Source organism: Xyrauchen texanus, chromosome 37 (assembly GCF_025860055.1).
Source record: "Xyrauchen texanus isolate HMW12.3.18 chromosome 37, RBS_HiC_50CHRs, whole genome shotgun sequence".
Lineage (NCBI taxonomy): Eukaryota > Metazoa > Chordata > Actinopteri > Cypriniformes > Catostomidae > Xyrauchen > Xyrauchen texanus.
The window spans coordinates 16096825-16124450 of record NC_068312.1 but is presented as its reverse complement, the minus strand read 5'-3'; the positions used below and the strand labels follow the sequence as shown (position 1 = coordinate 16124450).

The 27626-nt window shown below is 38.3% G+C and overlaps 2 protein-coding genes across 8 annotated transcripts in view; both read right to left on the bottom strand.

The window, feature by feature from the left end:
- The window catches only part of LOC127631271 (solute carrier family 23 member 2-like), a 65276-nt gene extending 44999 nt beyond the window's left edge, over window positions 1–20277 (bottom strand). For both annotated transcript variants that reach the window (XM_052109342.1, XM_052109343.1), the window contains exon 1: window positions 20048–20277. The gene's annotated coding sequence lies outside the window, so the exon portion shown is untranslated. The remainder of the gene's footprint in view (window positions 1–20047) is intronic.
- Window positions 20278–26223: 5946 nt separating this feature from the next.
- Window positions 26224–27626, bottom strand: part of LOC127631200 (calsenilin-like) — a 77755-nt gene continuing 76352 nt past the window's right edge. For all 6 annotated transcript variants that reach the window (XM_052109241.1, XM_052109240.1, XM_052109242.1 and 3 more), the window contains one exon: window positions 26224–27607. In XM_052109241.1, coding sequence (XP_051965201.1) covers window positions 27560–27607 — 48 coding nt within the window. In that variant the 3' untranslated portion in view covers window positions 26224–27559. The remainder of the gene's footprint in view (window positions 27608–27626) is intronic.

Genomic DNA, 27626 nt, shown 5'->3' with positions numbered 1-27626 from the left:
CTTCTGGGTCCTCAAGGACGTCCGAGAGACGGGGGGCATGTGCTTCCTCTGGGGCGCTCGACGCTGGGGCTGAGAGCTGGGCCCAGGTTTAGGCGGAGCTGCCTGACGTTTAGAAGGTGCAGGGGGACACCCTCAGCAAGCAGACGAAGCATGGCTCACGCTGGAACGGCAGCGAGGCATGATGTGGGAGATGGCCTCCGTCTGTTTCTTCACCACCGAAAACTGCTGGGTGAAGTCGTCGACGGTGTCGCCAAATAGGCCGAGCTGGGAGATGGTGGCATTGAGAAAGCGGGCTTTGTCGACCTCCCGCATCTGGGGAAAAGCGGGCTTTGTCGACCTGGACCACGAGGGTGGCCATCGCCTGCCCGTGTGCCCACGCGCGGTGTGACCTTCGTGTCCCGGAGGGCGAAGTCGGTCGCAGAGCGCAGTTCCTGCAGCACGTCGGGGTTAGGACTACCCAAGTGCAGATCTTTTAGTGCCTAGGCCTGGTGGACTTGCAGGAGGACCATGGCATGCAGGGCGGAGGTGGTCTGTCTGGTGGAGCTATAGGAATTGGCCGTCAGCGACGGCGTCATTCTACAGGCCTTGGAGGGGAGTACCGGGCGATCCCTCCAGGTGGTGGCGTTTTCCGGGCACAGGTGGATCGCAACCGCTCTATCCATCTGGGGGACCACCTAGTACCTGTGGGCCGCCCCGCCGTAGAGGGTAGTGAGAGCGGAGGAGCGAGGAAGTTATGTGAGGTCGGTTTCAAAGTACTCTGACAGTAAAGGCTCATCTTATGAGTGCATATGCTCACGGGAGAGAGGAAGTACGTGTGTGTGTGGTTTGCGAGGACATGTGTGTGTGGTTTGCGAGGACATTTTTTTAGGTTACATACTGATAATTACACGCGTGCATTTATATTTATAAGTTCTCAAACCAGGGCAGGCCAACTTGGTAATTCTGCCTGCCTTGCCTTTCAGTTGCGTGTGGATCGTCAATGCTGAAAATGCGGAAAGCAAGTCTCAAAATCCAAATGAACCTAACAGGATCGACTCAACAAGGAATCAATAAATGCACACGTGTCGCCTGATCCAGAAATGCATGGATTCCTTTTTGCACACGGATACAAAGCACACTTTAATACAAAGCAGAACATTTATACTCACAAATATGACTTTATTTGTACAAATTGCTGCACATTTAGTAATTCTTAATTCTACAGACACCGGTTGAAAAGCATTTGTTTCATTGTATAGTGACACACATTTACGAATCGTGTTCACGTTAAAGAATAGCACTGGCTTGTTCGTTAGTTGTGTGTGTGTATGTGTGGGTGGAATGCTGTAAACTGCGAAAAGGAAGTCTCAAAATCCAAACGAACCGAACACGATCGATTCGAACAAGATGTCAATAAATGCACGTGTGTCGTCTGATCCACAAATGCACGGATTCATTTTTACATGAGCAAATTTGGATTTATTAATGTAGAACAGAACATGTTTATTTGCAAATATGTCTGTATTTGTTCAAATCGCTGCACAATCATTCAATCAGGAATTCCTTAGATTCAAATCAAATGGCATTTGTTTGTGGTTAGTAAAATACATTCACAACATTTATCTAGTACATGCATAATTGTGTGTGCATTCATTAATCATAATGAGATTAAAATCATCCCATAGGAAAGGCTCCTCATTACCATGGTCAGTGTGCTAGTCTTAAATAATAGTAATAATAATAATAAATTAATGTATTTATGAAAAATAAATAATAGCTGAAACACATCTTGAAACTTTAACTAAAACTGCCACTGTTGATATAAAATGAGGTCTAATAGATTCTACCTTTAGATTATTTCAAATGAAAGTGAAACATTTTGTTTTCTTTTACTCATGTAAAATCCTGAAACAAATTTGTAAAGGTGATGTGTGTAATTATTAATATTTTTAACTATTTTGGTAAAGGGGAAAATAGTGAGGGGACAATGGAGCGGGAGGTTGGCCGGAGAATCGGGGCAGCGGGGGCGGTATTGCACTCGCTCTATCGCACCGTTGTCATGAAAAGAGAGCTGAGCCGAAAGGCAAAGCTCTCGATCTACCGGTCAATTTTTGTTCCTACCCTCACCTATGGTCATGAAGGTTGGGTCATGATCGAAAGTACTAGGTCGCGAGTACAAGCGGCCGAAATGGGCTTCCTCAGAAGGGTGGCGGGCTTCTCCCTTAGAGATAGGGTGAGGAGCTCAGTCATCCGTGAGGAGCTCGGAGTAGAGCCGCTGCTCTTTTGCGTTGAAAGGAGTCAGTTGAGGTGGTTTGGGCATCTGGTAAGGATGCCCCCTGGCCGCCTCCCTAGGGAGGTGTTTCAGGCACGTCCAGCTGGGAGGAGGCCTCGGGGAAGACCCAGGACTAGGTGGAGAGATTACATCTCCACACTGGCCTGGGAACGCCTCGGGGTCCCCCAGTCAGAGTTGGTTAATGTGGCTCGGGATAGGGAAGTTTGGGGCCCCCTGCTGGAGCAGCTGCCCCCGCGACCTGACTTCGGATAAGCGGTTGAAGATGGATGGATGGATGGATTTCCAATTTACGCAAGTACAAATCTCAAACTGAGGGTGTTTTGTCTCTTATCTGGCAACCCTGAGCATGTTAAACCCTTGTCGAGACGTGTTAGGTCCCAATGCAAGTTAACTGAAATATCCCATGAAAAATAAAAACGCCTTTTAAGATAAATGAGCTGCGGGCCGTATGTTGCTCATGTCTGCTTTAGCTGTTTGCGAGATTATCATTAAATCTGCCCCAGCAGTCCTAAATAGTCTATCACTTGAGTGGCCACCGAAATATCATCAATGGGAGAAGTCCAACTAGACCAGTTGAGAAACACTGCTTTAACTCACACACAAACTCATGTCAGACCCCCTCAACTCGCAGCGCACGCGTGTGTCGCAAGTTGACGAGTCTGTCAGGCAGGCAAGGAATAAAGGAGATGCGCACTTGAGATTCTCCGTCCAGTTGCATTTTTTTTCTCAATACCGTAGATAAGCAAATGTACATGGCATGATAACCGACAATTTTCAAACCGTGGTATACCGTGAAACCGGTATACCGCTGCAACCCTAGTGTGTGTGTGTGTGTGTGGGTGTGTGTGTGTGTGTGTGTGGGTGTGTGAGAGAGAGAGAGAGAGAGTGTGTATGCTTGCTTGTAATCAAGAGTGTAGATGATTGGTCTACTTTTTGCACTTTTTACAGTTTCCTCAAACTGGAAATCTGCAAACATTTCTAAAGATAAGAAAGGCACCATTAAGAGAAAAAAAAAATTAGCTTTGACCTGTTTCCTCAAATCTGTCATAAATTAAGACATAAATCAATACAGAAATATAATGCATTGTAAAGGACATAAAACTCACAAATAGCCATATGGGTGGCTCTGGGTTATAGTGGGAAAAATCAGACAGATTTAGTAACACAATGGTAAAAGAGGCAAAGGGGAATGGTACTTATTATCACTTATGCAGTGTTGATGATGCATACATTAGAGGTTTTGCAATCTTTTTGTGCATCCTTCCAAACAATTTAACCTCTTGCAACCCTGTACTCACAAGCGTGGATGTTGGCTTTGCTATATGCAAAGCATTATTTAAATTAATTTAAATTGACTGATCTCAGTTCAGATGATTTTGGGCTGTCAGTAAAGGTTTAAACTTTCAATGTACAGAGTCAGATGACAAAACAACATGGTGCCAGTCACAGCAGAGTTTGTCTTTGGGAAAAATGCCAACAAAACTATATCTGATAAGAAACCTAAATAAGCGATTATTCCCGGTGTCACCGGTGTTGAACTGGTTTCACTCTCACTTGATTCTATCGAACCACGGTCCATTTGCTTTCATCTTAGGTCATCACAAACACGCATGGTGAACACAACGCTACTCATCGTACTTTTAGTTTTTTGTTATTTTGGTGCCATTATGCACAGCAGAGTGAACGACAACTGCTTATATGTGCGCTTCCTGGCGTAACTCATCAGATGTCCAGGGGAAAATGGCTTGCTGCCGCTCTCAAACGGCATTTTTGAGGAGACAGCTGATTGCAAGGAGTTAATTAGCATTTTTGTTTACACTGCACGCTTACGCTCGTGTCCAAGGTGAAGTTATCACCACTGTCATCTCCTATTTTACGCTATATTTATAAACTATAATAGTATTTATAAGATAGATAGATACACAAACACTATTTATAATGTTGATTGTACAAAAAGACAGTATTTATAGTGTTGATTGTACTTGCATGTCTTTGTGGTGTCATTACTTTTTTGGGACTTTCAGGAATGAAAAACGCATGCACAGGTTACTTTACGTCCTGAACGAGTGCAAGCTCGAGTTGCTTTCATATTCATGCGAATCGCGCAACAGTTCCATTGCAACCGAACTCAGACCACCTCCTATGGTTAGTCTCGTGTTCGGTACCGCAGTGCGCTCCCCCGGTCCGCATGACAGCTTTCACATTACCACTTTTTCATGCGAACCATGCTCTGTTTCGAACTAAACTGCCAGTGTGAAAGCACCCTAAGTTTATACGCTGAAACCAGTTTGAGTCAAAAATAATAGTTTCCAGTTCCATCCGATATGCCATTTTTACAATTTGCACAATTTATCATGAAACCATGCTGCTAAACACAATGTACAATTTTTATTATCTCCTTCGAAGCCCTTTATTTACTGTGCATTATGAAATTGAAAAAAGCTTTCAGAGGCTTTATTAAGGATGAAAATATGGCACATTTCAAACCGTTCTAACACCAGTGCAGACAGACAGCACAGTGGTTAAGTCATTTACTAAATAGGAAAAGAGCATCTTTTAACTTTCTATGCAGCTAAGTAATTTCTCAGGCTATTGTTGTAAATAGGAATTCTGTTCTTAAAAAGGAATACCGGTAAGCTTGGTTTAATGAAAATATCAAGTGGAAGCCTTTTCCTGTACGTAGACACATCCTGCTCAGTATGTGGCCAATATTTGGAATCCTGGTTTTCTAAGAAATCTGAACTATTTACTCTTATTTATTTTGCCAAGACATTATGGCAATATGCGCCCATGCCAACCGACAAACAAGATGAGAGAATTCGTAGCAACACCAAACGACCACCTTAGACCAAAGTGACCGAACCTCAGCACAACATGAAGACATCTTGCGACCGGGCATGCAACACGAGCGCAACGCATACCCATGTTCCCGAGAGACAAACAAACCATAGGCGCAAGTGCATGCTGCCAAGATGACATAAGCGTGATGCATCCATATAAATAACAGACACACATGGCGCACGTGTGTCCGAATCCCGACACAGACTGAAACTGAACCAAATAGGAAGTCAGGACCCAGAAACCATACTCCAGACATGAAACAATGCAGACCGAAGAGCACACAGCAGGGAATACATCCCAAACCGTGCGCTCACGAAACACAAGACAGACATAGGATGATGATGCATTGGTCCTGTCAGACAAAAACCCAGACTGACATACTGACAGAGTGACAGGACCATGACAGGTAATAATAAAAATAAGTAGATGCCCAAACCTTTGATTATTTGAAGAAAAAAAAAAGAAAGAAAAGAAGCATCTCGCCCTTAGATAATTTCAATTTAATTTCAAATGAGACAAAATTAAGACAATATTACCCCTCGATTTTTTTTTATTTATCTTTTTAAGTCGCAAATAGTATTTATAATTCGGCTGATCTGTATTCTCCTAGCTTTACATGAATTAATGTCAACCATGTAGTGTTAAGCCCTAAGGGATTAGTTTTCCAAATAAATTTTTTGTAAATTAATTATTACTGTGGACTGTATTGTGTTTACCATTGATTCACATGGGATAAGCAATGTCAGGAGAAATCGTAGGGTCTTCTGCATTTACACACTACAATCGCACGTAATTGAAAGGGCTCACAGGCTGAACAGTGCGGTTTTGCTTGATTTTTTACAAGCATAGGATTAGTATAACCTGGGGTCATTTTTTGCCCATTTAATTGAAGGTAAAAGACACTGTAATCTTTACCAGTATGTAAAAAGTCTGGAAAAAATATTGACAATGAACTAACTGCAAGGTATTAAAATCACAGAGAAACTCTAGTATTTATTACATTACGCCACGTCACAAAATGAAACTAATCTTCTACAAATAGGGCTTTCATCTGGTATAAATCAATCCAAAGACATCTCATTGAACTGAATGCAGCAGTTTTCTGTCATTAGCTTTAGATGCACTCATTAACCATGACTACAAAAACCCATCAGATTCCAGAAACATTACTTAAAAAAAAAAAAAAAAAAAAAATCTCCGCATTCATACATTCACAAACTTAATCTTTACGAGTTTAGCTCAAGACTATGCTAAATAATATGACTTACTTTTCCCAGTCATCATTTTACATTTTCACTCTCATCTTTTTTTTTCCAAACCTGAATGACTTCCTTTGTGAAGAGGGATACAAAAGGAGATGAGACAGAATATTAGTCTCAGTCAACATCCACTATCATAGCATTTTTCTTCCACACAATAAAAGCGATATGAGGGTGATTTAGGATGTTAGGCTGATCTAATCCTTTACTACATGCTTGGGTTCCCATCAGGAGACTGACCTTTCCATATCCATGACAACACATTCTTCCATCCTAGCTAATCCACACAAATATGCTGTTTAATAAGGCCTCACTGTGGGGTTTCAAGCTTAGTGACAATAGTAGGAGCACTGTAGGAGCCTGACATCATAGGACCACTGCCCTGGGCACTATGCTGGGAGGTTTAACACACCAGAGATCACCTCTGCAGGGAAGTGCAGGGCAAACTAGTGATTTACAGTGAACTGCAATGAATGAGGAATATCTTTAGAACTGAATATATCCATGGAGTCTCTTAATGTGCATCAATTAAACACAACAGAGACCCCATGGGAAGTAAGGGGGCATATGAGGTACCTGAAGAGCTTCTGAGAGCAGAAGAGTGAGGGTTTGAGTCCAGAATGACCCGGATTGCAGAGTGAAATGTAGGCCTACTGTAGCACAGCCAGGGAGATTTATAGGTGTTTATCCACCAATAAATCTCCAGATATGTAGCACAGTTAAAAGGAGGCGTTGAACGAGAATGAGCTTGTAGACATCACATTTTGGAGGATCTTCAGAACCACAGGATCAGAACAGCAATTCAAAGCTGTAATGTATGTGAGCTACTTTAACTTGCTCTAATTCCACATATTTACCAGCCTTTGTGAAGCCCAGTGTATGTATTGCAACTGGCACTCATGCAGTACAAATTATTATTATAGGTCAATGGAAAAATATAATGTGAAAGGTATCAAACCTTGACAGATCTGGCTACATTAAAAAGCATAAAGCTAGTATGCTAGTGTGATGCCGACATATAGTATAGGCTAATTTGAATGTGCTTTGTAAAAGCTCATATTCAGTGTCTTTGGTCTCTGCTTTACAAAATGAGGGGGAGAAACCTAAATCTGAAAGATACTAAAAATACTTAAAGAAACTTTTGTGGTAGTGTCCATCTTTAAATCTAATGACACCAACTTAAGGAAATTTAACCAGTTATTGACGGCACAGCAGACACACACCCACTAACCACTCTGTGGATTAGCATGCTGTGTCAAAAACACTGCATTATCAAGGATGCAGTGAGCAGAATTTTGACTGGATTATCTGCTTTGACCAGTTAAACATTTTAGGGATTTGTTTTGCACTAAAAATCAAATTTAACTTTAAACGAAAAGTAATTTTAGTGCATGTGTATTAGTTCACTTGTTACAGGAGCTGATGTTTGGAATACAGGATTTAGAAGCAGCCTGTACTATTGAATTCTTTTCTTTAATGACTTGTTTGGTTAAAAAAAGGCGAAATAAATAAGAGGAAATAGTTCAGACTTCTTAGAAAACCAGGATTCCAAATATTGGCCACATACTGAGCAGGATGTGACTACGTACAGGAAAAGGCATCCACTTGATATTTTCATTAAACCAAGCTTATTCCTTTTTAAGAACAGAATTCCTATTTACAAAAATAGCCTACAAAAGTTAATTCTGTAAAAGTATACAAGCTTGCAGTTACAAAGCAAACTTTTCTTAGTTAAAAATGACCAAAAAGAAAACAAAGAATCAGTGTTTGTAGAGAGAGAAATAGCGTGAGCAAGACTTGCGAGAGAAACTTTTTGCTTCAAAGGATAAATCTTATTTATCCTTTGTGACTAGAACAATCATCTGACTGAGAAAAATAAATAATCAGAACAAGAGAAAGAGAGACATGCCATATATGGAATTAGAGCAAAAGCGACATGCCCTATTGTTTTTCAGTTTAATTAGGGTAACAACCTTGTGTTTTGAGACCGTCAATCTGCTGGTTTGTTAACATGGTTTGAACAGCTCCATGTCTTCATTTTGCTGTTCTCTCTAGACTTAGTTATGCAGGGAGGAGTTCAAACATTCAAGTGAAAAAAATTGTGATTCAACAAACTGATCTCACAGTGAATATCAGAAACAGAAGGTTGACTTTTCTTTAACTAAAATCAGTCTGTGATTACCGAAATGTGAAACACTGCCCCCAGTTGCCAAAGCGGTGTGTTGTTGGGCATATGGGCAAGAGTAAGCTCCATTTTCTGGGTGTAATATCTACAGAGGGCACCAAAAGTGAGTTGTGAAGCGAGTTGTTTAGAGCTGTAATGCAGTGAAGTGGATTGCATATTTCATAAACTGTACCCCAAACCCAAACCCTATACCTGAACAGAAAATGCAACATCTGAATCGAGGTTGTCACTGATTACGCAAACCAGATTATTTCCTGGTTTCAACGAAGGATTTGAAACCTGGTCTCCCACACTGATTACACAATGTGATTGTGGTCGTGCCACAAGAGAAGATAAACATGCTGGAGCCGATGTATACATTTCTGATAAGAGATGCCGCTTATCAGTGATTTGGCATAATATGGCCGATCCTAGGATACCAGATGTATCGTAAACTACATGCCGACATCTTGTGTGATCATAATGGATTTAAACAAAGAGGAAAAACCAGCTGGAAAACTGAAGCTTTAATTAAAATGCAATCATTACGTCTCTTTAGATTAGGGATGCACCGAATGTTCGGCAACCGAAATTATTCGGCCGAAAATAACAAAATAAGCACTTTCGGTGTTCGGCCGAATAAGTAAAAAGACCGAATAAATTTTTCCGAACAATGACGTTTTTGATGACGCGATCATATAGTAACGTGAGTGAGAGGCGCGCGCTTTATAAATGCAGCAACATGTTTGACACTTGGCGTATCGACCGATCTAAAGTGTATGCGGTAGTCAGTGACAACGCAAGAAATATGGCTAAAGCCATGGAAGATAGCAATCTGAAAGGCATACGGTGTATGGCACACACAATTCAACTGGCAGTCAACGAGGGATTGTTTATTCAGCGCAGTATAGCGGATGTGATAGCGTTAGGCAGGAAAATTGTTGGCCACTTCAAACATTCCCCGCTTGCATATGCGCGTCTACAATCTATCCAAGAACAGCTCAGAACGCCACAAAAACGTTTCCAACAAGATGTGAGCACAAGGTGGAACAGTACATATTATATGCTGGAAAGCCTTTTTGCGCAAAATCGAGTCCTGGCTACATAGCAGATCATGATCTGCCCGCGACATTCACCGCATACCAGTGGGTGTTAATCGAGAACGTTCTCTATCTTCTCGCCCCCTTTGAGCAGATAACAAAAGAAATAAACTCATCTGATGCATCTGTGGCAGACGTTATACCATTACTTGCAGCACTAAAGTGACTTTTAAACAAAGAGGCTGAAACAGACCACGGAGTGAAAACAACTAAAAGTGCGCTCTTAGAGGCTGTCAGCACACGATTTAGTCAGGCGGACTCAGAACCCCTGTACTGTACTTGATCCACGATATAAAGATCATTACTTGGATGTGGGGAAAAAGTTGCGCGCACGAGAAATGATCCAGGCCGAGTTGGATTTGGGAAAGCCGCTAGGTGATGAAGACGGTCAGGTGATGCACAGCGCAGGAGATGAAAACAGCGCAGAGAGAAAACGGGCTCGTACTACAGATGAGCCGTGCACCGTCTCGCTGTCTGACATGTTCGATGAGATCCTCCAAGAGAATAACACATTTGCAAGACAGAGGACAAGCTCAACCGCTCAACAGTTAGATGCTTATCTCTCAGAAGTCCCCACTCCCAGGAGCAATAACCCTCTCGAGTTTTGGAGGACCAATCAAGGTCGCTTTCCCGACCTGGCACAGATGGCACGCAGGTAGGCTACTTGTATGGGAAATTAATTTAAGATTTTATTTATATTTTGGTAAAACTTAAGTAGTTTCTATTGTTAACATTAATAGGCTATTAGTTAACATGAACTAACAATAAAAAACACTTATTAAAAGCATTTATTAATCTTAAATGTTAACATTTACTAAATACAATGTTAAAATCAAAAGTGGTATTTGTTAGCATTAGTTAATGCACTTATACTAACATGAACTAACAATGAACAATTGAATTTTTATTAACTTACATTAACAAAGATTAATAAATACTGTAACAAATGTATTGCTCATTGTTAGTTAATGCTTGTTAATGCAATAATGTTAACAAATGGAACCTTATTGTAAAGTGTTACTGTATTTTATATTATGTATTTGGTACTATTTTCAGTGTATTAAAATAGTAGGCCTACACCGGTTTTCAACCATTTCATTATCTCTGAGACATTGTTTGTTTTGAAATGAGCAACTTTTAGAAAACTGCAATATTTAAAATTGTAACTATTCTGATCCCAGGTACTTGTCTGCTCCATGCACAAGCACAGACAGCGAGAGACTGTTTAGTGCTGCATCTCATGTTATCGATGAGAAGAGGAACAGACTTTCATGTGAGAAAGCAGAGAAGCTACTTTTCATAAAGAAGAACCTGCCACTTTTTCTGAAGAAGTAGGCTTATGTCTAGGACAGTTATTCATTTATTGTGGGTTTATCCACATTTTTTGCACATTTCAATGCACTTTTTGTTGAGTTACAACTACTTTCAGCAGTTAGTTATAGGCCTAACGTAGGCTATTCAAGAAGGGGGGCTTCAAAGATGGCCAAACACTAATTTATTTAGTAAATTTATAGAAGTTATATTGTGCTTTGTTTGTATAATATCTGCTGGAATCTTTAAAAATTGTTCAGTGTTAAATAAATATTTTAAAATTTGATTTTTGTAATTTGTTTTTTTTTTCTTTCTCTGAAAAGCAAGACAAAATAGTAAAAAACAAATTTTTACTATTTAATTAATACAATGGTGAAAAAATTGTCAAAAATGGAAAAAATGTGAAACACCATGTTCGGTATTCGGCCTTCGGCCCTCGGCCAAGCGTTTCATTATTATTCGGCTTCGGCTTCGGCCAAGAATTTTCATTTCGGTGCATCCCTAGTTTAGATCTGTAGAGAGATAAAAATAATGATTTTCATTAGAGGTGAGTTGAATGACAAAATACGTATATGGTAACAGGTAAGAAAAATACTCAAAACAGTCAAATTAATATCATAAAACAAATACCTCAACAATGTTTAAGACGAGTCAATATTGAAAGTAACAGCTGACAGCATGCAAAACCCTCTTCGAAAAACTGCTCACATTGATCCCTTTATAAGAGCACCACTGCTACAAAATATTAAAACTCAATAATCACAAGAAATCATGAACTGAACATGAACTGAAACTGATTTGTTGCTTGATATCTCACAGATTAATTGAAATGATGACATGATGAAATATAAAAGCACTTCATTATAATGAGACATTATTTAAATGAACTGTCTAATAGGGTCTATTCCTTTAACTTCTCTGTGTGATATTTAGGCAAGTCAAAGCTAGGCATATAAACTGATTTGTTTAAACAAAACATTCCACTCAAAAGAGGCTTCAGCTTCCCAACAGTCTGTGAGGTCATACTCCAGTTTGAGTTCCTCTGAACTGCTGTTGGAGCACAAAACACATACGAAGACATGGCGATGTAAACTAGGAATGCACCGATACCTGTTTTGGTATCTGCTCCGATAAGCTTTTAGACGGATCGGGTATCGGTACGACGAGACCGATCCAAATCTGATACTGTGTGTTAGTCATGTTCGTTACTGTCAAGCTCAAAAAATGACATAAAAGAACTAGGGATGCACCGAAATGAAAATTCTGGGCCGAAACCGAAAATCCAGGATGCACTTGGCCGAAAACCGAAACCGAAACCGAAATGTTTACCTATTTAAAAAAAAAAAAAATATTTTGTTTATAATTGTATTAATTTTATACTTTTTCATTAATTTCATGAATTTAATTAATCTGAATTGAAAAACTATAAACCAATAAAATAAATCACACTTTTATTGAAAGTAACACACCAAAATTGGACAAAAAATATATTAAAACTATATTAAATATTATTCTACTTTCAGTTCTGTAAAAATCTAATTTTACAGATTTTATTAACAATTATCCAAATAATGTAAAGTTTTAGAAAACTATTATATGCAAAACAACAGTCAAGTAATGAACTTAGCTAACATCTTTCAAAAAGTTTAAATATGCAACAGTAATTTTAATTCAAACAAAAAGGCAGAACACAGAATGGCAGAGGGCCTCTATTCCACTGATCTATATATATCTATAATATATAATTATATATATACAGTGAGGAAAATAAGTATTTGAACACCCTGCTATTTTGCAAGTTCTCCCACTTGGAAATCATGGAGGGGTCTAAAATTGTCATCGTAGGTGCATGTCCACTGTGAGAGACATAATCTAAAAAAAAAAAATCCAGAAATCACAATGTATGATTTTTTAACTATTTATTTGTATGATACAGCTGCAAATAAGTATTTGAACACCTGAGAAAATCAATGTTAATATTTGGTACAGTAGCCTTTGTTTGCAATTACAGAGGTCAAACGTTTCCTGTAGTTTTTCACCAGGTTTGCACACACTGCAGGAGGGATTTTGGCCCACTCCTCCACACAGATCTTCTCTAGATCAATAAGGTTTCTGGGCTGTCGCTGAGAAACACGGAGTTTGAGCTCCCTCCAAAGGTTCTCTACTGGGTTTAGGTCTGGAGACTGGCTAGGCCACGCCAGAACCTTGATATGCTTCTTACAGAGCCACTCCTTGGTTATCCTGGCTGTCTGCTTCGGGTCATTGTCATGTTGGAAGACCCAGCCTCGACCCATCTTCAATGCTCTAACTGAGGGAAGGAGGTTGTTCCCCAAAATCTCGCAATACATGGCCCCGGTCATCCTCTCCTTAATACAGTGCAGTCAGCCCTGTCCCATGTGCAGAAAAACACCCCCAAAGCATGATGCTACCACCCCCATGCTTCACAGTAGGGATGGTGTTCTTGGGATGGTACTCATCATTCTTCTTCCTCCAAACACGGTTAATGGAATTATGACCAAAAAGTTCTATTTTGGTCTCATCTGACCACATGACTTTCTCCCATGACTCCTCTGGATCATCCAAATGGTCATTGGCAAACTTAAGACGGGCCTTGACATGTGCTGGTTTAAGCAGGGGAACCTTCCGTGCCATGCATGATTTCAAACCATGACGTCTTAGTGTATTACCAACAGTAACCTTGGAAACGGTGGTCCCAGCTCTTTTCAGGTCATTGAGCAGCTCCTCCCGTGTAGTTCTGGGCTGATTTCTCACCTTTCTTAGGATCATTGAGACCCCACGAGGTGAGATCTTGCATGGAGCCCCAGTCCGAGGGAGATTGACAGTCATGTTTAGCTTCTTCCATTTTCTAATGATTGCTCCAACAGTGGACCTTTTTTCACCAAGCTGCTTGGCAATTTCCCCGTAGCCCTTTCCAGCCTTGTGGAGGTGTACAATTTTGTCTCTAGTGTCTTTGGACAGCTCTTTGGTCTTGGCCATGTTAGTAGTTGGATTCTTACTGATTGTATGGGGTGGACAGGTGGCTTTATGCAGCTAACGACCTCAAACAGGTGCATCTAATTTAGGATAATAAATGGAGTGGAGGTGGACATTTTAAAGGCAGACTAACAGGTCTTTGAGGGTCAGAATTCTAGCTGATAGACAGGTGTTCAAATACTTATTTGCAGCTGTATCATACAAATAAATAGTTAAAAAAATCATACATTGTGATTTCTGGATTTTTTTTTTTAGATTATGTCTCTCACAGTGGACATGCACCTACGATGACAATTTCAGACCCCTCCATGATTTCCAAGTGGGAGAACTTGCAAAATAGCAGGGTGTTCAAATACTTATTTTCCTCACTGTATATATATATAGATCAGTGCTCTATTCTGTTTATGTAAACGTATGTACACTTTAAGTGAACATTATTGTGCAAAACCGCAGTAATTGAACTAAATCCAACCTCAGCTGTAAACGACAGATGTATCCTCAAGTGAAGAACAAGTGTAATGTAATTGCTATACACATCATATTGGACCGCTTTCTATTTAAGTACAAGTGACAGGTTTCTCTTCAAGAACAAAAGTTGCTAAACGTTCTGACAGTCTCTCCTGTCAGAAAGCTCATCAAGAACACGAGATGCTGCACTGAACAGTTTCTCACTCTCTGTGCTGCTGCTTGGGCAGATAAATACCTGTGTGCAATCTGCGCAAGCAATGGAAAGCCGTCTTTGTTTATGCGACCGTAGTCAAGGGGATTGTCGCTTCTGGTGTAGTTCAGCTATACGTCTCAAGTTGTGTTGTAGCTGCGCTAGTTGTGACATTTTCCTGTAGAATCTCATGCTGTATTCTATATATATATATCTTGAAAGTTCTGCTGAACAAACACTGCAGAGCGCAAATTTGATGTCCTTATCAGAAACTTTGAAGAATTTCCACACCGCTGACATGATCGGCCTTTGTTTGGTAGCACTGTGATAAGGGCTAGATCGATCCAGATTGAAATCTGAGCACTGAGGGGCGGGGCGAGGAGGTATATATTTTCGGCTCATATTTTCGGCCTTTTTTCTCTTTCGGCCGAAAACCGAAAGTGCCAATTTCGGCCGAAAATTTTCAGCGGCCGAAATTTCGGTGCATCCCTAAAAAGAACCACAAAAACACAATTAAAGTAGTTCATATGACTCGTGCATTATTTTTAAAGCCACTTGAAGATTTGCGATAGCTCTGTGAATCACAAAAGGCTGCGTTTAATAAGTAAATATATAAAATGCACACGCAGCTCCAGCGCGTTATTGAATGGTGCTGCTCTGTTTACACACACACACACACACACACACACACACACACACACACACACACACACACACACACACACACACACTTGCATTTACTTTTAGCCTTCATGCGATGAACAACATTTCAGATGTAGATACTCAATTGTTCGGTTCACTTATAATATGCATTTAGAACGGCACTGGAGGTGTTTTGACCAGAATTAGAATAAGAATTCAAACAGTTCAGAATGTCAAAATAAAAGTGTGAGGGTTTAAAAGTAAAAGGTGTATGATTGAGATATATTGCAATATATTACTATTATAATATATTATTATTTGTTTACTAATGATAATAGTCTTAAAGTTGAATGGGTTCAAAAAAATAACTGTGTGAATGAAACGTGAGCTGATATCTTACAACTAAATGAACAAAAAAGAGATCATAATCCTTGAAAGTCCAGATACAATTAAAATTTATTTGCAAAAAAAAAGAAAAGAAAAAAAAAAAGGTTTATTTTCTACTGAAGACTTAGACTGGAATTACTGTTAATTTTGCTGCTACATTATCCAGTATACTAGTTAATAATAAAGTGTTTCATGATAAGATGAAATAATGTGTAGTTTGAAGTTTGTGTTTCTTTACATATTAAAGAGTACACACAATTAGTTCCACACAATAATGTAAAGATATTTTAAACTGATTATGTAAACAAACAACACTGGTATCGAACCGGGATCGATATCGGTCGATACTGAGATTTCCGGTATCGGAAATCGAAAGAGAAAACTTGGTATCGATGCATCCCTACTGTAAACTTAAAGATATCAGAATATCATTAGAACCGTTTAGATAAACATATATTATGTCCTTAATATGTTTTAATAAATATGGATAAGTCTGAGCAAAATTAATGGGAATAATATAATGGTGTAATTCAACTCCTATGAATTCAGCAAATGGGGTGAAACTGCTATATAGTACTAATCTGCAAAGGCAAAAATACACAATTTCAAATCACAAAATTGAGTTATGGCAGAAATCCTGTGACAGTCTCTGCTCAACAACGCTCAGATTCAGTGAAAACAAAGACTTAATATTTCATATAAAAACAAAAAAAAAAATGACATAGCGCATAGTCTCATGACAACTGGTAAAAATTCTAACGAGATGATGATAGCGTAAAATAAGCATACAACTTTAATCCCATTGAGACCAACCAATCCACAAAAATAATTTCAAATCAATACAATATGGCATCACATTTTTGCTAGCCTCCTATCCAACACTTTATTTTAAGAAAGAAAATATCTATGAACAAATTTGGTTACTCATTCATTCCATTTTATGCAACACAAATGACTGATGTACAGTATGTCAATAGCCTGTAATACAACTGCCTCATCTAATTTTTTTTCTTCCATATTACACAACGGTTATTTTCTGATTCAAATAATGGATAATTTGGGGGTTTAGGTAAGGGGTTAGACTTTAAGCTTAGGTCTAGTTGTGGGTTAGGGGTATAAACATAACATTGTTTGCTGGTTCATTTCTTTTTCTCTATCTCTTAAGTAAAATTGTAGGTTTTTGAACAAAATGGGAGTAAAAGTTGTATGTACGTGTTTTCTTTTATTACTAGTCTATGACTTGTCATTAAACCGGGTGCAGCACACAGGGAATCACATATTCACTACTACTCTAATCAACGAGTGCTTGCTCAGTCCTTGAATCATGACAGAGTGGCTTTTGGAGGGTGAGTTCATGCCAATTCTAAGCATTCACAAATGTAAACTTTCAGACATGATGTAATTCACATAAATATTCAGTTTTGTTTTTAAAAATGTGAAAGAATGAATATTAAGTTGATCATTACAGTAGTAATTCTGACTCGCTGCACTGTGAGCAGGAAGAGGATAAAGAGGCGGCTAATGGGTAAAAATGTACCTACAAATAAACATGCAAATACAAATCTGTACACGTGACAATCAGATGCTGTGTGGAGCACTTCAACATGAGCACTTTCAACTTCGCTCTCTTCAAGGTGAGCGCTCTCAGTGTCAATAAAACATGCGTGCTGTACAGGTGCTCTCAATATCTCATCATCAGTCACTCATCTCAGCGCTATTCTGTGAGGGTCCCAATTTAATTCATGTTGGTCACAATACCACTAATAACAGATATAAATGTTTAACCTTTCAATAAGGACACCACATCTTCACGCAATTGCTTAATTAGTGATTTGTCTTACAGCAAGAAGCCAAAGACAGTAAACAATCATAGATATTAATGATCTCATTGGAGCAGTTTTAGAGCTTGTAATGGATATGTCTACTGTGTGTGATGCTCTCATGGTTTTAACTGGTTGCCAGTATGACACAATGACTTTTTGATATTCACAACAGAAATATTCATAACTGTTTTAATACAAATAAATGTTAGCAATTAAAAGTTAATGTAATTTTGGTAACAATTAATAAAAAGGTTTAATTTCTTTAACATTAGTGTATCATGAACATACAATGAACAATATATTTTTTAAAGCCTTTATTAATTATAATATTAGTTAATAAAATTGCAATTGTTCATTGTTAGTTCATAGTGCATTAATGTTAACTAATACAACTTTAGATTTTAAAAATGTATAGTATATGTTGCAACTAGCATTAAGTTCATTAGCTCATGTTACCTATAGTAATGTTATTAAATAATGTTAACAACTGGAACCTTTTTGTAAAGTGTTACCATAATTTTACTGTGTGGGGCATAAACGTACTGCATAATATAACTTGCATCAGCCGATCTTAATGTTAAAACATGAGAGATCGGTATTGGCCTCAAATTTCCTGATTGGTGCACCACTAATTGTGAGTAAAGAAACAGATCAATACATATCTAAACCAATACCAACCAAGATACTGTACAGTGTTCCTCCTCACTTGTAAACAGCACTGCTCTTCCGGCTGTGACACACTGGCCTCAGTTATTATGTGTTTCAAATGCAAATGTGATTAAGTCACAGGTGCGTACTGCTGCTCACCAGAAGCATGATTTAGAGTTCCTAAATATATATCTTAAAACGTTCTTAATTATTTATTTGTTTCACAACAAAAGTGATAGTGTCGCTTTAGAAGACATTAATTTGAGTCGAAAGGATGAAGTTTATGCTGACTGTCTGTGATTTTTGGAGCTTTGAAAGAGAAATCTCCATTCACTTGCATTTTATGGACCTGCTGAGCTAAGATATGAATCTATTTTTCTTCAGATGTGTTCTGGTGAAGATAGTTGGGTGAACTATCCCTTTAAGTTTTGGTTTTGTTGGGCCAAATCCTAGTATCCATCGCTGAGTGACCACACAAAGCCCTGCTCACGCTTCATATTACACTATGTGAATGCATGTTTATGCATCCTTCACACACATTACCCTGATACCCAAAGAAGCACTTAGTTCATGCGAATGATTCATAACAAATGACAAAACGAGAACGTACCTTACTCTTTCATGAACCACAGAACGACCATGGGTTGAAGATGGATTGGCTATAGACCTTGGGTGCATGTACGAAAACAAGTGTGTATCTCACAATGCGTGGCTGCAAGACTAAAAGTTTTGGACAAGAGCATCAACAATTCAGAGAGAGGTTGAGTCATGGCTTAAACTTCAACTGGTCCATCCTTCTGTTGATGGTTATGGTTTTAGCACTAGCAATGTCCTGTCCTTATGAGGAAATGCCATAGAACTGATAAGAGGCCAGTTAATTCATTAGCAAATCAGAATCCATGCAAAATGACAACAGATAAGCATCCACAGGTGAACTCGAGGTTTCTGTATAAACAGGAAGGTTTGTCTGGGAATGTTTTTCTGTTCATACCAACACAACTGACTTTGTCATTTATCTGCTGCTTTTGTCATAAGCAATTTAAGGTACATTTATTACTTAGGAATTAAGCAATTTGAATCAACTATATTTTGCTACACGCCATCTCAATAAAAACCAGCCAAAACGCTTACAATGTCATGGTTGGATCACATGAGCCAATGATGACGTCAGACAGGCATCAGTGAGGTTGGCATGGACCAGTAGCAACGCTTTGTTACCCACTTCTCACCCCATCTATCACATGAGTACAAAACTTACTATCCATCTCAAAGAAATTGACATAAATTGAGCATCTGGCCTTTATTTAGTCTGCAAAGTAAGGAATGAGTGTTTCCACACATGGATTCATTCATTACATGCAAAGAAAATACCGGTATTTCCACGCATCAATTCACCAATCAGTTACATCTCTATCGCGTAAACAATTAATTCATTCAATTAGTTAAACGTGGAGTTTGAGAGCCGTTCTCGTTATACACGTGTTATAAATCCTTAATAAATTGAAGCTAAGGATTGGCCATGTGGGCTGCCTTCAAAAGTCAAATCAGAAGTTTTATTCGCTATAGGATTAAAACATGACACGCTGAGAACACGTGGTTCTTTAAAAGAGGCAGTCTCAGCATTTCTTTCAAGCAGTGGCAGACCAATAGTGCTGAGGGCCATCCTCGACATGGTGCCCAAATGTCAGAACCGACCAAGAAAACACAACACATAATTATATAACACGCTGTCTTCACTGCAGTGAAAAACTAGAACGATTAAAAGCATTTCTAAGCAGCACTTCCATACAGTCCATCGCATCACTGACACTGGGATCCTGGCATACCGATGGGATGCGACAAGAGGGACATTATCTTTTTCTGTTATGTCTACTGTTGTTGTAAAGATGTGTATGGTTAAAATTACACAACTTGTCTCAGAAAACAGAAACCACCATTAATAGCTCACCTTTCCACGATGACAAAATAACCGTTTTCTTCCTCTGTAACTTGCCCTTCTGTTCTGTTTCTGCCTTGTTAACGCGTGTCCTACTTCATCACTGCTGAGAGTAAACACGGGAACTGCGAGCTTCTCTCCTTACAGACCTTCAGCAGAAATGTTACATATGATGAGCAGAAGGCAAGTGGCACTATTTTTTCTGTTACATAGCCCACAGCGCGGACATACACAGCGCACACGGGCACTATTGCATTTCAACGCATGCTTACAACAATCTCTGACGTAACGATCCGACGAAATCCCGCCTTTCTGATGACTCTCGGCCAATACAATTATTCGGAGGTGAAGACGCAGCACCCCAGTTATCTCTTTTGCCGGTGTCCCGCCCAGTGCTGCCATTAGCCCGCTTACTGCAACCTCCTTCACACGCCCCCTATCTGTATATCTGTAACGACCTTATTTTTCAGCAAAACTCGGGCGCCGCCATTATCAAGCTTGAATGTGGACCACTTCCGGTATAAGCCACTTCCAGCTATTTAGCTAAACAGAAATACTACATTATGCTGCTTTATATTACATACTGGCAATACATGTTAACATGTTATTATCATACATTTTCATAAAGCCTTTGGTTTTGAGCATATAGTTTTACTGTTTATTACATTTGCAATCCTTTAATGATCACACAATGTTGCACTGGCAGAATGAACGAAATCAGGCGCTTAAAGGACAGTCTTGGGCACCATCTGACACAACCTCCACAAACGTTACACAAACAGCAGAAAGATGCCGGGAAAATACTGCTTCAACTTTATTTGCACCAAAACTGCATCTTGTTTCATCTTGGCATCAACACATTTTACTCTCCATTCTTGTCAGATAGCTCTCTTTCTTAGTGGTGTATACCATCGGCTGAACCAGATCTCGCATTCAGCATGGCTTTTGAAACATCACCTTTAGAAATAAATAAATAAAGGCATCATCTGAGGTTATGCAGTGTATATGAATGGAGGTTTACATGGAGACAAGAAAGACTGCATCGTCACACTCTTGGTAAAGAAAGAAGCAGATTTTATTACCGTCTCTTCAAAACAACAACGCACAGCAACAAGTATAATAGTAACTCTGTTACTACCAGATCTCTAACTCTGGTATTATAACCTTCTAGTTATTTACATTGTGTTCAATGCCAGCAGAACTTTCTCACATTCGCCTGAAATGCAGCTGTTGCTTACATCCGCGTTGCAAAATAAGGTGGATAGGGGTGCTGTGTTTTAACGGCAGCTCATCTGCCCCTAGCGTGCATCAGACTGTACTGCATCCTTACTTAATTGACCTACATTCACAGTTACTACTAATACGTTATGAAATAGGATAAATGATCACAACTGCCTTTTCATATTACGAAATGCTGAAACTTATAAGATTTACAACAAGGCATTACAACCAAATTATAAGAATAAACATTGGTCCCAAAAAAATGCTCACATACAATAAATAAAAATGGACAAATATACAATTTTAAAATAATTATATATATTATGTGGTGGTTACTACACGACTGTTACCTTAGCTTAACAGAGGGCTACTGAAGAGACAAGACAAGCGATACAGTCTGTTGTGCGTACTTTAGTATACAGTCTGTGTTAAATTGAGGTTTGCTGAGCTCTCAAAGCAGGGTTTAAGAGAGCAGAGAGTGATTAAAGAAAAAAGATGAAGCTCAGTAAATCCGTAAATATATAAATGTGTTAATAGAGTTGAATAAATGCACTAACTTGTGTTTAGTAGCTGCAGTTTAAAGAAAATAAATGAAAAGAAAAGCCTCAGAGACTAATACTTTTTGAATGCTGGGACAAAATGTGACAGCTCTCTTTACAGAGTTCAATCATGACGTCATCACTTCTTTATCACTGTATACTGCCCTCTGGTGGTGTTTATGAACAATGGTTGTTAAATGTGTCATAACAGTTTATAAGTATAAGGAATAGTTATATTAGAAAAATATGAATTCCCTCAACATTTATTCACCCCCAGGCCATCACAGATGTGTATGGCTTTCTTTATTCTGCTGAACACAAATAAATATTTTTAGAAGAATATGGTGGTCCATGCAATGCAAGTGAATGGTGGCCAGAACATTGGAGCTCCAAATAGCATGTAAAGGAAGCATACAAGTATGACTCCAGTGGTTAAATCCACATCTTTAGAAGCAATATAGTAGGTTTAGGTGAGAACAGATCAATATTCAAGTCATTTTTCACTATAAATCTCCTCTTTCACTTTCACTTCCACATTCTAATTTGTTTTTGGTGATTCATATTATTCGTGCATAACGGTACCTACTGGTCAGGGCTGGTCATAGTGATTTATTCCATTTTTATTTTTTTAGAAAGAAAGGATAGCAGGAGGGTCAGTAAATGATGAAAGAATTTTGGGTGAATTATTCCTTTAAATTAGATCTATAATAAGCTTGTTTGTGAGAGATATTCAAATTGCAATCTATGTTTTGCATATACAGTTGAAGTCAGAAGTTTACCTACACCTTAGCCAAATACATCAGTTTTTCACAATTCCTGACATTTAATCTTAGAAAACATTCCCTGTCTTAGGTCAGTTAGGACCACTACTTTATTTTAAGAAGGATTGAGGTCAGGTCTTTGTGATGGCCACTCCAATACCTTGACTTTGTTGTCCTCAAGCCATTTTGCCACAACTTTGGAGATATGCTTGGGGTCACTGTCCATGTGGAAGACCCATTTGTGACCAAGCTTTAACGTCCTGGCTGATGTCTTGAGATGTTGCTTCAATATATCCACAGACTTTTCCTTCCTCATGATGCCATCTATTTTGTGAAGTGCACCAGTCCCTCCTGCAGCAAAGCACCCCCACGACATGATGCTGCACGGTTGGGATGGTGTTCTTCGGCTTGCAAACATCACCCTTTATCCTCCAAACATAATGATGGTAATTATAACCATACAGTTACATTTTTGATTCATCAGACCAGAGATCTTTGTCCCCATGTGCACTTGCAAACTGTAGTCTGGCTTCTTTATGGTGGTTTTGGAGCAGTGAATTCTTCCTTGCTGAGCAGCCTTTCAGGTTGTCAATATAGGACTCGTTTTACTGTGGATATAGATACTTGTCTACCTGTTTCTTCCAGCATCTTCACAAGATAGATTGCTGTTGTTCTGGGATTGATTTGCACTTTTCGCACCAAACTACTTTCATCTCTTGGAGAGAGAATGCCTCTCCTTCCTGAGCGGTATGATGTCTCCGTGGTCCCATGGTGTTTATACTTGCATACTGTTGTTTGTACAGATGAATGTGGTTCCTTCAGGCATTTGGAAATTGCTCCCAAGGATGAACTAGACTTGTGGAGGTCCCTAACCCTAGCCCTAAGGTCTGAGGTCTTGGCTGATTTATTTTGATTTTCCCATGATGTCAAGCAAAGAGGCACTGAGTTTGAAGGTAGGCCTTAAAATACATCCACAGGTACACCTCAAATTCAGTACACCTCCTATCTGAAGCTAATTGTCTTAAGGCTTGACCTAATTTTCTGGGGTTTTCCAAGCTGCTTAAAGGCACAGTTAACTTAGTGTATGTACATCTGACCCACTGAAATTGTGATATAGTCAATTATAAGTGAAAGAATCTGTCTGTAAACTAATGCTGGAAAAATTACACATGTCATGCACAAAGTAAATGTCCTAAACGACTTGCCAAAATATATGGTTTGCTAATTTGAAATCTGTGGAGTGGTTAATAAATTAGTTTTAATGACTTCAACCTAAGTGTATGTAAACTTCTGGCATCAACTGTAGTTATGTTTTGTCAGCGCAAAAACTTGTTTTTTTGTTGGCAATATTTAGTTGGCTATTTGTTATTTAACAGACATATATTTATGTGTATTTTCAGACACTTGAATACCAGTAACATGTAATTCTATGATCCCTTAATTCTTGGACACAGAGCTGTTTGACCCATCTGAGGTAAGTTGGAGGATGATCTCATTGTCTGATGATGTCACTTTCACATGATTATCTGTCAGGTTTAGTAACAAAAGTGTGGAAAGTTTGAAATATTGGAAATATAAACAATTGGATTGGGAGTAATGCAATAATGATGACAAAGTGGTATATGATAATGCTATCTTAATAATGCATAACTAGAATTGTGCTTATAAGTAAGATGCCAAAATGGTTTGTTGATGACAATGCTCATTCCAGGACATACAAGAATATACAATCCATTAAGAGAGGACAGTATGGGCCTTTCACCTGCAAACCACAACTGACAATGTCTGAGTGATTTAAAGTGAATTCAGTCCCATCAACATAATTATTTACCATATACAATCCTAAGTGTCATAATACGTCTTGATTAATCAGGTAATGTGTAAAACATCATTCATAATGCCCATGTGTTGGCAAGACAACACAACAGATGTAACACTGCTTGCATCCTCAGCAACATCTGCACTCAGGCTATATTAGGTATTTATCAATTAATGTATTTCTGCTCAGAATAAATATACACAGGCTGAACAGATAGGGGAAATGATCCCAGTTAGCAATAGTGCATTTATGATACATGAACTAGACTCAAATGATTTGTTCACTGTGTCTTCTTACCTGTTTAAGAGCTCAATGGCCTTAATTAATAGATCAATTGATAGTTTGTTCGTCTTATTAATGTTATGATGCAGTGAGCACTGATGCAGTTCATATAACACTCTCCCCTACAGAATGTGCATTTTAGGGACAAGAAAATGGATTCCTTGTTAAATTAGAATGAAATCGTAGTTTTACTAGCATAATGCGTCATCTAAAATCATATTTTCAAAAAACATGGCCAGACATGCAGTCCACCAATAATATTAAAAGTGACAGCAGTAGGAACAGCCACCAGCAACACAGATTGCAGAGTCTAGCAACATCAAGCGATAATGTCGTTTGCGGTATAAATGGGCTTAAGAGTCATGCAATTGATTAAGCCAACGTTCCTATGTCAGTGCTCCAAAAAATAGAACAATGTTGAACGTGACGTAGAGCACAGTGTTTACAATATTTGGGCTTATCAATCTATGAATTGATCAATTATAATTAAGTCAAAAATTATGTTGGTATTGGGGAAAGTATTAATAAATCAAACAGAATAAATTTCACAGCAGATTTATCAAAATGAATGAAAAAGATGTGTGTAAGTGTATTAGGTATACATTTACACACTGAAAATGTTATTTTAAGATTACAAATTTCAATTTCATAACAAAATTCCAATAAATTGACTTAAGTAATCTTGAATAAAATATTATAAACATAAAAATTGGAAGTTTTATTCATTTAATTTAGCTAACCCTTGTGCGACCTTTGGGACATTTTTTGTATTTTTCACTTTAGTTTTTTTGATCATTTTGTCTTTTTTAATGCCAACAGCAAACATTTTGCCAAAGGTGTGTATTTTTGGGGGACTTTTCATATTTCAACCTCAGTTCCTAATGTACATCTATAGAACACTGTGTACATAAAACAGCTACACTCAGGAAAAAAATTCCCCTTTGAAAACCATTAAAACTGCAATATTTGATACCATTGCCATTAAAGCATAAAATCATGATGATATTATGCTCTCATTCACGGAGCCCTGGCTTCAACATTTTAATTTTTATATTTTATTTTTATATTCCACCAGATGGCGCCATTTCCCCTCATGTTTAGCCTATGGAGCAAATACATGCTTTTTCACTATTTCTGTTTTCTGTATTATAGAGCACTGCAGGCCAGCTGAATAAATATTGCAGCTAAAATTGTGTGGGTGTGTTGTATGGATGTCAGAGTGTGTTTTTTATGTGTGTATTGAGAAATGTGTGTGTGTGCGTATATAAAAAACAACCGGCAATATGTAAACAAACTGGCATTTAAAGTGTTAAAATCCTGAAAATGAATGAATCTTTGGTAGTTATGATAAGAACTGATGTTGGTTAAAAAATTAACTAATTTAAAGTGGAAAGTAGTATTAATATATAATATTATTATGGCAGTTTTTTGATGTGGGCATTTTTGTCCTCTTGAGTAAAAGGACCTCTGAGTAACTTTTATTTTAAGTGTTAAACATTAACAATTCAATGTCACAACATTTTGTTATGCAATGGAAATATATAAGGATGAGGAAGTGAATTACCCATTTTGTATGCTTTATTACTGTGCTCCATGGAAGCATTAAGACCAGTGTTCCCACATATTATTACCAATACATTTACATGATTTTCAGTCATTTGTTATTGATTGATAAGGATTGCACTCACAAAGAGCAATTTCTAGACAATTACATATTTTAAAGCTGAGCATAATGAGAAACATGTATTTTTCACTATTGGAATGTGTAATTTTTCATGACTTTTCCAAAATTCCAAGATGTAATTTTCCACCACAATTTCACAATTCTCTGATATTTCCAGATTTACCATGGCCACGGAAACCCAGAATGAAACATTACACTCTCACATATTGAAATCAGTCTGTTTCAAATATAACCTATATAACAAAATCAAAATAATTTGAATGAAATTTGCAAACCACATTATTAATAAACTGGGTATTTCAGTTTGTGCCCGAACTCTGCATTCCACTTGACACTGCTTGACAAATACATACCTTAAAATAAATCACACATAATTCAGTCAAATGTTAAAGCAGACCTCCTAAAATGCCTATATTTTAAATATTATTTCTGTGCAAGAATCAAATGTGACCAAATAAATCATCCTGGTCCAATTGATTTGTGCAATCCATTATTGCGCAGAACTTATAAACATGGGTACACTGTTACTTCACGCATACAGTTTCTTTAGGTTGCTGACAGTGTTCAGTGAGACCTACAGGCTTACAAGGAAGAAAGTGTACAATGTTGTCAGTCTCCGTGCAAGAAAATCACTAATATCTCACATGCTTCAGGTCCCCCCCCACACCCCAATCACATTTATTTTGTTGTTTTGGTGAATATAATATTTTTCACTGCTTGTGTAGTCTCTGATGTGCTTTGAATTGTCTTTTGTGTTAAAGATTACTTTGGGTCCCTTGAAATCCATAATTACTGTACAATGGTATCTGGAAGGTTGAGATCTAGTGTTGTCATTTCCCTCATTCAAAAGGCAGAAGAAAGCAGTCCAGGGTGGAATCCATTGGAATCCATAAAGCAGTGATGCAATTCATTATGAGTTCATTATGATCTGAAAGTTCCACCACATGATTGCCACTCTTTGGCATCAGGAGGGATCTCAGCTGTTTTGTCTTTTATTTTTAAAGAAGTCCCACAGTGAAGTACAAATTGTGAGCCTATACAGTAGGCTACTGTATGTGTTAGTCTATAAGATTCTACAGAGTGCAGCAGGCATGGGAGTAGTGCTACAGGACAGGGCAGAGAGTGACTGCTTTGCTATTTTGGTATAGAGACATGGTTTAGAGTGCTGTTTGGGAACATCAAGGGTTTCTTTTAGTTTGAGATTGTTCCACTCACATTCTATATGACATTTTCAAAGAGCTGCATGGAGTTCATGATGTTTTCATCCTGCAATGGAGAGAAAAGA